General features: G+C 59.7%; 1 protein-coding gene across 6 annotated transcripts in view; it reads right to left on the bottom strand.

Moving 5' to 3' along the window:
• Positions 1-12,636, bottom strand: part of MINDY4 (MINDY lysine 48 deubiquitinase 4) — a 100,704-nt gene that overhangs the window by 15,906 nt on the left and 72,162 nt on the right. For all 6 annotated transcript variants that reach the window (XM_074284563.1, XM_074284564.1, XM_074284565.1 and 3 more), the window contains 4 exons: positions 10,881-10,944; positions 10,358-10,423; positions 6,472-6,539; positions 1,083-1,146 (listed from right to left, as the gene is read on the bottom strand). In XM_074284563.1, the coding sequence (XP_074140664.1) occupies positions 1,083-1,146; positions 6,472-6,539; positions 10,358-10,423; positions 10,881-10,944 (262 nt within the window). The remainder of the gene's footprint in view (positions 1-1,082; positions 1,147-6,471; positions 6,540-10,357; positions 10,424-10,880; positions 10,945-12,636) is intronic.

Genomic DNA, 12,636 nt, shown 5'->3' with positions numbered 1-12,636 from the left:
ATTTTACAGCCTTTACTGAAAGCCATCTCCCTGCCTCCCTCTGCCAACAAGGGTCAGAAAGGAACCGAGTCCATCGCTCTCCTGCCTGCTGACGCCCCCTGACCCAGTGAGAGTAAAAAGGACCCTCGGTTTTATGGGTGGGATGCATTGTGTACAAAGGAAGCCGCGAAGGGCTTTGGAGGAAACGCTGAGGGCGGTTATGGTACCCAGGGGGGCACCGGCCCCTCAGGAAGGAGCTCAGCGCCATGTTGTACGGGGCTAAAGGTCTCCCCCCGGCCTCAAGGACACAGGGGAGGGGAGGGGGTGCCCTCTCTGCACCGCGTCCCCGGAGGCCCGGCCGGCCGAGGAAAGGCTGCGAGGCAGAGCTAGGCTGCCGAGTCAGCGGAGGGCAGGGCTTCGGCCCGAGCCCCCCAGACGATGGGGGGTCGAGAAGGGGTTTTGGGAAAGTGGGCAGGTTTACGGGCAGCAGGCAGACCCCGAGTAGACGGGGATATTCTAGTTAACTGAGCGGGGCGAATGACCCAGGGAGCGATAGGCCGGGGACCGTGAGAAGGGAGACGAGGGCGCGGAGAGGTTCTCAGTCCGAGAGCCCTGGGAGGCCTGAGCGGGAACGAAGGGCCCGGCACAGCCGGCTACCGGAGGTGCCCAAGGGCTGCCCAGCAGCGGGGAGGGCCCAGCTCTGTGACGAGCCTTCCCGCTGCCCATGGGGCCTTGCCTTCCTGCTGTTTGAGACGAGCATTCTTCTGCATGGCCGTGGGCACAGCTGCCTGGCACCCTCATGGCACCATCCCTGGCCAGAGACGTCCCCTGTGAGACTGGCAACGCTTCTTGTGCTCTGCCTCCTGGGTCAGAAACCCAGGGCTACAGAGATGGGACGCTGCTTAGCAAAGGCAGCCGGAGCACAGGGGAGCGTGGGGCCCTCAGAAGCTGGGCCACCGGGCCGGTGCCCTCCGCAGTGGGGAGACAGGCCCCGTATACCTACCTCAGGGGCCGCTGGCGGGTCGGTTCTTGTGGAACAAATGAATGGCGCCCGCCGGGACCCCCTCCCCCCCAAGCCTCCTCCCAGGCCCGCCCCGGGGTACCTGGGTGCAGTATCCGTGAGCTCCAATCAAACAGTTGGTGGGCAGGTCAAAGTCTTTGCGCACTCTGAAACACACAAGGCAGAGTCGTGACTGGAGGGCTTTGCGGGGCCAGCTCTGCCCGTCTCCCTGCATGCCCCCCCGGCGCCACCTTTAGAGTCAGAAGACCCTGGCCACTGGGCATTCGGCCTCCCTCCCCTCAGGGCAGAGGCTGAGGGAGAGTTCTGTGGGAGAGTCAGGGTGTGGATCTCCTGGGCACCTCGGGACCCCCCTTTACCCGGGCTGACCGGGCCAGCCCCTGGTGCCCTGGCTCAGCAGGCTGGCAAGGAGGGGGCACAAACCAGCCCCTTCACAAGGCAGCTGTGGCAGGAGCATGCTATTTCCAAACACGGATCCTTTCCCAGTGCCTCTGTGGCAGGCCGGTCCCAGAGAGAGTGGGTGGGGGCTTTCTTAGGGCTCAGCACCTGACCCTCCTGGGTCCCCCCCACAGCCCCTTTAAGCCGTGTCTCCCCACTCCCCAGGGGAAGGGGAAGGCCCATGGCTCCAGAACGAGGCCAGAGCCACAGGCAGAATTCCTAACCAGGATCGTCAGACCCCTTATGGGGTTAGCGCCACCCCCACCGAGGCTGGCCCTCTGCTCTATCATAAGCACTGTGGTTTGTGGAGCCGGGCCGGCCCCAGGCAAAGCTCGGGACCCCCGAAGGGTCTGGGACAGAGGGCTCTGTGGCAGTCAGGGCGGGACGCCTGGGAGGGGTCGGACAGGCTCGCTCTCTTCGCGGAGGTCACCTGCGTCCCATGAGCCAGAGAAGACAATGAGCTCCAGGCTCCCTGATAACTATCTCTGGATCCCTGCCACCCAGGAGCGCTGGGGGGCTCGGGCTCGTTAGCCTGGGCTTAATCCAATGACTTTAAAGGCTGCGTCAGCTCAGCCCTGTGGGGCGAACAGAAAAGGACAATGGCAGGAAACGGGAATTACATGGTCAGGTGCTAAAGCGCTGGGAATGGCGCAGCCAGGCTCCTGTCTCCAAGCAGAGAAACATCTGGCCTTCGCGTTATTCCAGCAGCCGGGAGAGCAAACAAAGGCAACGCAGCAAACCCAAGGGGCCTGCGCCGCGGCGGCTCTGAGCCACGGCGGTCAGCCACCAGCCCCCACCCCAGCCAGTCTCCTGTCCCCAGTCCTCCTGGGCGGCAGGGCAGCTCGCCAGGGCCACCCGATGCCCAAGGGGCTCCTCTCAGCCCGGGGCCTTGTGGACCGGTTTGGAGAAGGGTCAAATGTGGCCCCAGTCTGCCGTCAAGTCCTTCTAACTCCCCCCCAAACAACCCCCAGAAACTGCTGTTGTCACATATGGCGAGGGAGAGGAGGAGGGATGAGAGGCCTGGGGACTGGGGCCAAGGGCCAGCAGGTCTAAGAAAATGAAATTTTTTTAAAAAAGAAATCAAGGAAAAGGAAGATTTCCCATGGACCTCTCAGGAGCTGAGAAGTCCGTCCAAGGTCCCGTGGCCTAAGGCCAGCTCCCCTGCAAGCCAAAGGCGCCCCCCGGCCACCCGTGACTGCTCCCCGTGGGTTCATTACATTCTCATCCCACGTGAAAACCCAGGGACGGGCACCTGCCGGCATCAGGGCTCAGCCTCCTCCTCCGGTGGGAGGAGAGAAAAGTTTCAGGAATGCTCAGAAGCGCAGCCGCGGTGGCCCCAGAGAGCCTCGGACAAAGGGGGGTCGCCCCACTCCCTGCGCAGACGGGCTGCCGGCTGTCACCCCCACGGCCCCCTCACCAAGTGGGTGTAAACAAAGGAGAGGGGACCCCAAGGAGGGAAACCATGGGGCTCCCTGGGCTGCAGGTGGGGTAGTTCTGGGGTCGTCGCTGAGGGGTGAAAGCTGGGGTCGGAGGCCCAGCCCGTCAAGTCCCCCTGCACGAGGCAGATGTGGGAGTCGGAGGCGACTGACCACCCCCCCAGAACTTAACCAGAACCTAAGGAGATTAGACCTGTTCTGCTGGGCCCCGGAGGCAGAGCCAGGAGCAGAGACAAAAGCGGGCATTTTGAGCAGAAAGCTCTCGGCCATGTGGAAGGGGCTGCTTGGGGGGCTCTGCTCCCCCCAAGGCTGGACGCTCTTCTGGGGGGCAGGGGTTTGGGTGGGAAAGAAATGGGATCAGTCATGCTAAGGAAAGTTCTGGCTCTGGGACGGCACGTGTCGAGGTGGGGGGCTGCTTTTACTGAGGGGCCCGAACAAGGGGCCTACAAGTCCCTGCGCCCCCTCCACGGCCCAATCAGATCACTTCTCCCGCCCCTCGTTCTCAAGGTGCTGCTCCCCACGCCCTGCTCAGGGCCCCCCCGGGCGGCCCACCACCAGCCCCTCGTCTCCAGCCCCCCTCCCGTTGGGGCCACTGTTCGCTGTCTTCCCCACCGGCCGGCCAATCACCCCCCTCAGTCACACCCGGGGAGCGGCAGCCGTGGCCCCCGACAGCGTCTGCTCCCGGCAGCAGAAGTCCAGCTGAGGCTCCCGGCTCCCCCAGACCAAGCTCCTGAGCCTCCACGACAGGGACAGGGCTGTGCCTTCTGGTGACCCCCGGGGGAAGAGGCCTGTGGGGAGTGTGGACAGACGTGGGCCCGGTCCGAAGGACGGACAGGTGGCTCTCGGGCCCCGGGACGCTGCAGGGAGGGCCATCCTGCAGTCAGTCAGCATCAGGGACAGGGTCCGAGCAGAGGAGGTGGATTCCCTGGCACCTGCCAGGGAATCCCGGGGCATCCGGGCACAGGCCGAATGAGGGCCGCAGGGAGAAGGAAGGCTGGCAGCGAGTCTCCTTCCGAACTCCAAGCCTGCGGCCCCCGAGGGCCTCACCAGCCACCCCACCTGCTCCCGTCCAGTTCCTGCCGGGGCGAGCCGGCCCACGTGGGGAAGGGGCCTGCAGGACGCCCAGGTGGGCGGGAGCTCCGTGCCAACGGGCTCCTCACATCCGGTGCTGGGTGGGAACTGAGGGGACCCTCTGACTCAGTCTCGGGGCTCGCCTCTGAAGCCGGCTCAGCTCCCTGGCTGGTCCAATGTGGGTCTGGTCCGAAGTCTGTCTTTAGCTGATGGAGAGTGTGGGAAACCCTGGCTGCCTCCTTCGCACCTGGCCCTGCCTGGCCGGGAAGCTGCTTCGCGGGGCCTGGTGACGTCGACCCGAGCGCTGGTCAGACCCGCAGACTGAGCAAGGAGCGCTCTCGGGGTCCCGCGTCCCGGGCCCGTCCTGGCCGGCCGGGCCCTGCTCCGCGATCCTTTGATCGGATCCAGCACTTGGGGGGGGGGCAGGGAATTGCACCTGCTCGCTCTCCTCCAATTAGGACTCAGACCATCTCCTCTTGTATCCTGCCTTACATCCTGCTGATTATTTGCTTTCTCCCTGGGGGGGGGGGCTGGTCCGGTTTGCTGGGCGACGGGCAGGCGCTGTTTAGTGCCCTGAGGTGCACTACATGTACAGCACCCCCCTTGTAGCCAGCAGGGGAGCGTGAGGATGGCGGCGGATCCTCCATGGACCCTCTCGAGGGGACCCTCTGAGGAGAAGGGAGTCGCGAGTCTCTCCTCACTGAGCCTCCACCAAAGGAGGCTGGCCTCCACTAGCCCGCTTCAGCCCAGAGGGTCTTCCTAATGTCCACCCCCATCTCCCTCAAGCTACAGCTCGGAAGCCCCTCGGACCAAGAAGTTCCAAGGCCCAGCTCGGGTCGGATGCTCACGGCGCGCCCCCTCTGCCCCCACAAAACGGTGTCAGCCCAGCCCAAAGCAGCGGGGGAGGGGAGTGGGGAGGAAGCTGAGGGAGCCGGCAGCAGGGGTGACCAGGAAAGAAGGGGCTCCCACAGGCCCAGACTAACGCCACGGGGGCAGCCTCGCCGCCCATCTCGGGCCCTTGGCTGCACCCGGCAGGCCTGGAGGGGCCGTGTGCAGGGAGAGCGAGCCACAACGCCGAACCTTGTCTCACCACCGCCCCCCCAGCCCCCAAGGGACTCGAGAACGAGCAGCGAGCCCCCCCCGCCCGGAAGCCGCGCCACTTTATTATTTTTAACTGGACGGTGCCTTTGGACGTGGCAGAGCAGGTGAGTGATGAGGGAAGAACGACCGAGAGGTTCCTGGCTGGGTGGAGAAGAGGAAGAAACAAGTCTCGGGAAGAGGAAGTGGGCCCTGGGTGGAGCGAGTGCCCATTGTTTGTGGCAGCCCCCGAACGACCCCCCTCCATCCTCTTCTCTCCAAATCCTCTCCCTGATGGCAAGGCCCAGGGCCAAAGGTTAAGGCTGCGGTTAATGAAGGAATTTCTGCTCCCCTCAAACGGAATCGAACCCAGCCCCCGCAGCGGAGGGAGCCGGCCTCTCGGTCTGGACGACGTCCTCTGGGCCCCGGGCGGCCCCCACCACGTGCGGGCTGGGCCCCGAGGGCAAGTCCCTAAGACCGGGACGCCGAGCCCCACTGGCAGAGGAAGGCTTCTCACCCCGACGGGACCCGGCCGGAGCCAAAAGCACGCGCGCAAAAAATAGGAACAGGAAGGCTGGCGCTGGAGAGTAAACACAGGGACGGCGTAAGGGGGATCCATACGTTCTGAGGGGGGGGCGCAGGCGTCATTCCCCTTCCCGAACGCCGACCCCGGGCGGCCGAGCCCCTCGGGCCCCCTCGCTCTCTGGGAGACGACCAAGGCCCTCGCCCCGTCTGAGTCTGAGAAGCGGGGCCTGAGCACTCGGTGGGCCACATACTCCCATGCACAGGGCAGGTCGCTCACTTCAAAAACCGAGCCGCCGTTTCCTCCCTGGGAGACCAGACTCCAAGGGCCCCCAGGGTGGGATCCAGGACCCGGGACCCTTCCTGCTGGGCTCTCTGGTCCTCCCCGTTTCTAACTGAGCCCGGGAGATAGGACACAATACACACATCATTCGCCGACTATACCCGGCCCATTCAGCCAACCTCCACTAACAACAAAGCGGGGAATAACTGGCCCTGGCACGGGGCTTCCATGGGCCAGGAACTAGTCTGGGGAAGAAGGAAGCGAGCACTTACTAAGCGCCCACTCTGAGCCGGGCACTCCGCTGAGCGCTTTACAACCTCCCTCGGAGGGGGGCGCTGCGATTATCCCTTTCACAGATGAGGAAGCGGAGGACAACGGAGGCTCAGGGGCCGGCCCGAGCCGCAAGGCTGGCAAACGTGTCAAGCTGGATTGGGGCTCGGGGTGACCAAAGGATTGCGGATCGGAGGGAGCTCAGAAGATCTCACGTGGCCTCCCCCGGGATCGAATCGGAGCCCAGATGTCGGGCTCCAAACCCACAGCCAGGGCCCCCCCGAGGTGCCGCCGTGCCCCCCCCAGGGCGGCCTCCTCCATCCCCATTCCCGAACCTAACCAATGGCTGGGCTCAGCCAAGAGCGGGAGATACTTACAGATCAGTGGACCTGGACAGGATGGCGGACAGGGTCAGGAGGATGCATCCTGAGGGACCGGCCTGAAACTGAGCGGGAGACAAAAGTCAGCCGAGGCAGTGAAGGGCGGCTCGCTCCCCAGCCCCAGGGTCCGCACCCGGGCCCTCGAGACAAATCCTGATTTCCATCCTGCCCGATGTCTCGAGGGACTGAGCTGCCGACGCCAGATGGCATCCTGGGGCATCCCGGGGGGAGCACCCAGAGATGTCACCCTGCCCAGTCTCTCACCCAGGCCCGAGAGCCGAGGTCAAGAGGCAGGAGCGGCCCCACAAGGGCTCTCCCTCACAAGCTGCTGCTCCCTTGAACTTATATTTGGGGTCTTGGAAATGCCCAGACGAGGGGCGGGAAACTCTATTCCCCGTCCGCGGCTCTGGCACTTTGCTAAAAACGTGCTCCTCTGAGGGCAGTGTCAAAATCATCCTATCCAATGTGGCAGCTGCCAAGGGGAGGGCGCGGAGCGGGAGAAGCCCGGGCACTGCCAATCACCCGCCCGGCTGGAAGCCCGAGACGGCCTAGAAGAGCGAGCCCTTCTTCCCCTGGAGCTTGTCAAAAGCCGCAGGCGTCCTGGGCCGGCCCTCGAGAGGAGATCGGAGGAGACGGTTCCCCTAAAGCTCTGCCGGGCCTGCCAGGCCCTCCCCACACCGGGGGCGGGAATGAGAGCCCCCCACGCGGGCTGTTTGTTTGGGCAAAGGCTCCAGGCTCGGCGCGGAGAAGTCATCTAGGGCCGGAGTTCTTGAAAATGGATTTTGTCAGAGAGCTGAAAGGCTTCCAATAAAAACACGCTTCGACCAAAGAAAAAATCGCTCTGCTGTTGTTTGGAAGCCAGAGATTGCCTGGGCGGGAGAGAAGGGGGGGAAGCTTGGTCCCAGGGGCTGCATCCTCCCGGCCCCTCCTACTGACAGGCCCCTTCTTCAGCAGCGCCCGGGCAGCCCTCCTAGGAAGCTGCCGGAGAGGGACCCGAGGCCCTCGCCGCCTCCCCAGTGACCGTGGGATCTTGGCTCAGGTCGGCCCTCAGAACCAGAGCCGGCATTTCCAGCACCTTCCGTGAGATCATGACGAGTTAAAGATCTGGATCGTTCCTTCCCGTGGGCCCTCAAGAGCTTTTCCCCTCTTGGACACCTCCTACAGCTGCCCCTTCTTCCCGGGGCAGCCATGTCCTTTCCCAGGCCTGCGACTTCCTCCCACTGGGGCCTCCATTTTGTTCCCAAGTCCAAGCCGGACGCGGTTCTCCTCGGTCCCGAGACTTCCTATTACCTCCTTGCCCCCTTTTCAGCTCCTTTTGGGTATCGTACGCTCTTTGCAACTTGCATCTGTATCCCAAGCACTTTGCAGAAGGCCTGGCAAACAGTAAGTGCTTAATAAATGCTTGTTTTCTTCCTTTCTATGTCAGGAAGAAGGTAGGAACCGCATGGGGACCCTGAAGACATCCTGGAGACTGAGAGCTCTAAAGAGCTCACCTAAGGCTCACAAAGTCTCGGTCACTCCCCCCTGTGGCCTGGCATCCAGGGTCCCCAGGACTTCCTGGCCGAGTGACTAGTGCCCGTTCCCTGGGCGGGGAAGACCTGCAGAGACTACCACTCTCCAGGGCTCGTCTATGTGGAAGCAATGAAGAAGTGAAGGCCGTGACCCGGAGGAGGGAGGAGGGGGCCCTGGCAGCAGTCTCCCCTTCCAAGGAGGAGACTGTGGGCCCCCGGGCTCGTGGCTCTCGCCTGAGCCTACCGAGTCAGCTCTACGGGGCCCTCCCAGCCACACACAAGGGGCATTGCCCCACATCTGCCCCTGAACACCGGATTAGCGGTGGGTAGGGGTGCGGTGCCCCCGCCTCCTCAAAATCCTGAAGTCTTAGCTCTCTCATCATAGCAGCAAAGGCTGAGGTGTCAGAGCAGTTCCAGGGGTCTTGTGATGGAGAGGCTGTGGGGCCTGGGGCGGCTCACCACACACCACTTCCCCTCTTTTGGGGGTCGTTTGTTTGCTTTTTTCTCTGATTTTTCTCGTGCAGCGCGATAATTGTGTGCACATATTTATCTTACACTGGATCTCTTGCCGTGTAGGGCAGGGAGAGAAATTTGGAACCCAAGGTTTTGCAAGGGGGAATGCGGAAACCATTTTGCATGTATGTGAAAATAAAAAGGTGCTATTAAAAACTGGGACTGAGGGGGCGCAAGAGTCTGTATTTACGCATTTCTGAGTTTCTCCACCACTTCTGTGCCATCTGCCACTTCCGCCAAACTCCCCCAATTTTCACTAAGCTCCAATGGTGGCCCACAAGTGTGGAAGGGCGAACTGTATCTGGCCGCTCCAAGAGGGCTCTGCCCGGTCATGCCAAAGGGTGCCACCTCCCAGGTCGGTCCCCAGGAAAGGGCGTTCTATCCAAGCCCAGAAGTCTAGACTGCAGAGCTCTAGGTTCCATGGTCCTGGGAAAGAAACTGAAGCCCAAGGGCACGGGCAGAGTGCATCTGCTAACCAACCGGGCAAGGGCCCTGACGGAGAAATGACATGGGTCATGAGCAGCTAGCTTAACAGAAAGGTAAACTGAGTCTGGCCCGCAGCAGAGCGATGTCCAAGCCCCTCCACACCCCCCTGCTCAGAGCTGGGCCCCTTCCTGGTTTCTTCTCTGCTGAGTATCCTGAATGCACAAAGTCAAGCCTGATGTCAGCTGTGGAAGCCCAGCACCCTCCTACCCCTGCCCAGTTCCAAGCATTAGGTCCTTGTCTGCCCTCTGAACACCATCTCCCCGTGCTCTCCCTTGCACCCAATGATTCCCCACATCTAAGTAGTCTCTCCCCTGGCAGGCTTCCCTAACCCAACAAGGCAAAACCCCAACTTTTCTTATCCCCCAAAGAAACCCCGCCTCCTCCTGGTCCCCTGAGGTCCCCAACCTCAACAGCCTGCTCCCCTCCAAACCCCACCTCTCCTCTGCCCGGCTGCCAGGCTGGGCCCTACCAGCGCCCCGCCCTCCTGCCCCGACGAGGAGCCCGTAAGTCCCTAGTTGCTGTACTCGTCTCCTCCTCCAGTGGAACGCGGGGTGCCAGGGGCACAAACACAAACGCCCCCCATTCCTCCCGTGGGGACGGCCCAAGGAAGCATCTGATAAAGGCTCTTTAATTCGTTCACATGAGGAAATCTATACAAAACCCAGGGTCATTTTGGAGGGAGCTTGGGGGCGAGGCTTCATGGGAGAGGCAGGAGCTTGGCTGAGTTTGGCAAGTCTAAGATACAAGGGGAGGAGGAGGAGGGCCTTTCTGGGCAAAGCTCGGGCCAGGAGAACGGCAACTGGCTGGAGAAAGAGCAGGGCAGGGCCGCCTAATGAGGCTGGGAAGGTGGGCCGGGTCCCGGGGTGATTCTGAAGGTGACAGCCTTACACTGACTTGCCCAGAGGGCCCCCATCGGTGTCCTCCTGCACTTTTATTTACTCCCCAAGTTCACCGGGCTCCGGCCCCATGGCTGGGATGCTGCCGGTGCACTCCCAGGTCTAGGATCCCCCGCCACCCTCCAAGTTCTCTCCCTCCCACATTTACTCCCCATTCTGTGAAGACAGTGCTTGGGTCCTACTCATCTTTTGTCTGAGTGAAAGAAGCCAAGCCTTCCTCCAGCATCGCATGAGCCGAGCGCATCCCTGCTCAGCCACGTCCTAAGCAGCCCCTCCCCGGGACTTGGCCCCCGGTACAAGCCGCCCTCCGAGGGCCCTCTCTGTCGGCTCCGGCCTGAAGACCCCGCTCAGGGCAGCCGGTGCCGTCCTGCCAGGAGGGAGCATCAGAGGAAGGGGCTTGTCGGCTAGCTTGGACACGACTCTTGGGTCCGAGTCTGAATTACAAATGCAGCACTAACAAAACAAGCCCGGTCGTACCTGATGGATGTTATGTTGAAGAAAAATGACCAGATCTTCATACTTGGTCACCTTGTTCAGCGTGAGCTGAAAGAGAAGAGGTTTTTTTTACTCGCCCACATCTGTCACTAGGGTCCAGTGTCACCATTAGAACTGCCCAGAAGCCCAATCCCTCCATTTTTGTCCGCCTGCATTTCGGATTTCCTTCACAGGCTAATTGTACACTGTTTCAAAGTCCGATTCTTTTTGTGCAGCAAAATAACTGTTTGGACATGTAGACATAGATTTATTTAATTTATACTTTAGCAAATGTAACAGGGATCGGTCAACCTGCCATATTGGGGGGAGGAGAAGGGGAAGAAAGGGAAAAATTGGAACAAAAGGCTTGGCAATTGTAAAAATTGTGTTGTAAAAAATTGCATATGTGCATATGTCTTGTAAATAAAAAGCTATAATAAAAATAATAAAATAAATATTAAAAAAATAAACAAAAATATATAAAAAAAATAAAAATAATAAAAAAGAACTGCCCAGAAGGTCCTACCGTCTCCAAGACGCCGTCCACTTTGTATTTTCCTGCTGGGCTGAAATGCTGCATTCCCGACGCCCTGCAAAGGAGAAGCAGACACGGGAGCTTTTGCTTCAGCCACAGTAAACCGCACATGTCATCAAATGAGGACAAATAAAATCAGAAAAACTTCGTTAACAGATAACAGGAAAAGATCAGAGGAGGAACAAAATGGCCTTTTCCCAACAGAATCAATAAACGAACATTTATTAGGCACCTACTACGTGTTAGCACTGTACTAAGCCCTGAGGATACAAAAAAAGGCGGAAGGTGGTCCCTGACCTCATGGATAGACGACATGCAAACAAATCTACACAGGATAAATAATCCTACACAGGATAAATAATCCTACACAGGATAAATAATCCTACACAGGATAAATAATAATCCTACGCAGGATAAACAACAGAGAATTAATATGGAGAGGAGATCCTGGAATCCACAGGGGCTGGGCAAGGTTTCCTGGTGAAGAGGAGATTGTAGCTGAGGCCTGAAGAAAGCCTGGGAGATCATTACCATTCATGATTTTGGAGTGTGGGGCGAATGATGCAGTTGGAAGTCAGAGTGTAGAGTTCAAAAGACAAGGAGAGTAAGTGCAAGTCCCCGTAGTAGGGGCCTTCTTAAGGACTGAAGCCACAAAAGGCAGGAGCCGCCCAAGAGATGGACGGAAGGGGGGGTGGGGAGGACCGATGTCTGTTAGCCGGAGGAAAGCACCCAGCAGTCGGGGAGAGAGAATGGGAAAGGAAAAATCCACATCTCCCTATGAGTCAGGGGAAGGAGGAGATGGATGGCAGAGATATCACGGGGTGGGGGAGGCAGAGCCCTCTGTGAATGGCTTCAATTTTACAGTTCAAATACGAGGCAAGGTTCTAGTTGAGAGACTGGGGGAGGCTGGGGAAAAATCAAAAGCTTTGGAGAGCCTCCGTGGCCCCAGGGAGAGTGAGTTAACTAAAGATCCCAGGGAGAGTCCAGCAGATTGGGTAACAGCGTTTGTTCTGGACTTAATCAGCAGTTTCATGATTTTCTCCACCTTTTTTTTCAGCAGCACCAGAGCAAGAGTTCAGTCAGAAAAGAATGGAGTGAACCAAGACTGATGATTGACAGGGCAAGGTGAGCAATAGGAAACGGGGAGCAGGGATTTAAGAGAGAGTGAGGTAAAGCTGGAGTGACTTACTGAAGGGTCAAGATGGGGAAGGGACTGGGCAGGGAAGGGCCGGTCGCCAGGAGGCCAAAACCAGGGGTCAGAGAGAGGGCTCCAATGAGGTAAGCTCAGGGTTCCAGAATGCAGAACTCCTCTCCCCCATAAGTACAGACTGTACACTGAGCTATGGCTGTAGCTGCTGGGGAGTCCGCCGGCTCAGGTCGCTCCCTCCTCCAGGCCAGCTCCCATTCACCCACTAAAGTAATCTCCCTAAAGGGCGGGTCTGATGGTGTTACCCCCACTACTCAATCAGCTTCACTGGCTCCCTATTGCCTAAAGAATCCAATACAAAACGCATGCCATTCACAGCCCCTTCTTCCTTTGCACCCTCCTTATACCTTGCTCCCCTCCATACTCCAGTGACACTGGCCAAGACTCTCCCTCTCTCAGAGCTGGGCATTCTCCCTCTCCTGTCAAAATTACTGAGCTCCCAGACTTCCTTTAAGTGCCCCAAAAAGCCTTTCCTCAATGAATTATTTCCTATTTACCCTGTATAGAACTTGCTTATTTGCTTGCATGTTGTCTCTGCCA

This window comes from Sminthopsis crassicaudata, chromosome 1 (assembly GCF_048593235.1).
Source record: "Sminthopsis crassicaudata isolate SCR6 chromosome 1, ASM4859323v1, whole genome shotgun sequence".
Lineage (NCBI taxonomy): Eukaryota > Metazoa > Chordata > Mammalia > Dasyuromorphia > Dasyuridae > Sminthopsis > Sminthopsis crassicaudata.
This window is presented reverse-complemented; position numbering and strand designations above follow the sequence as displayed.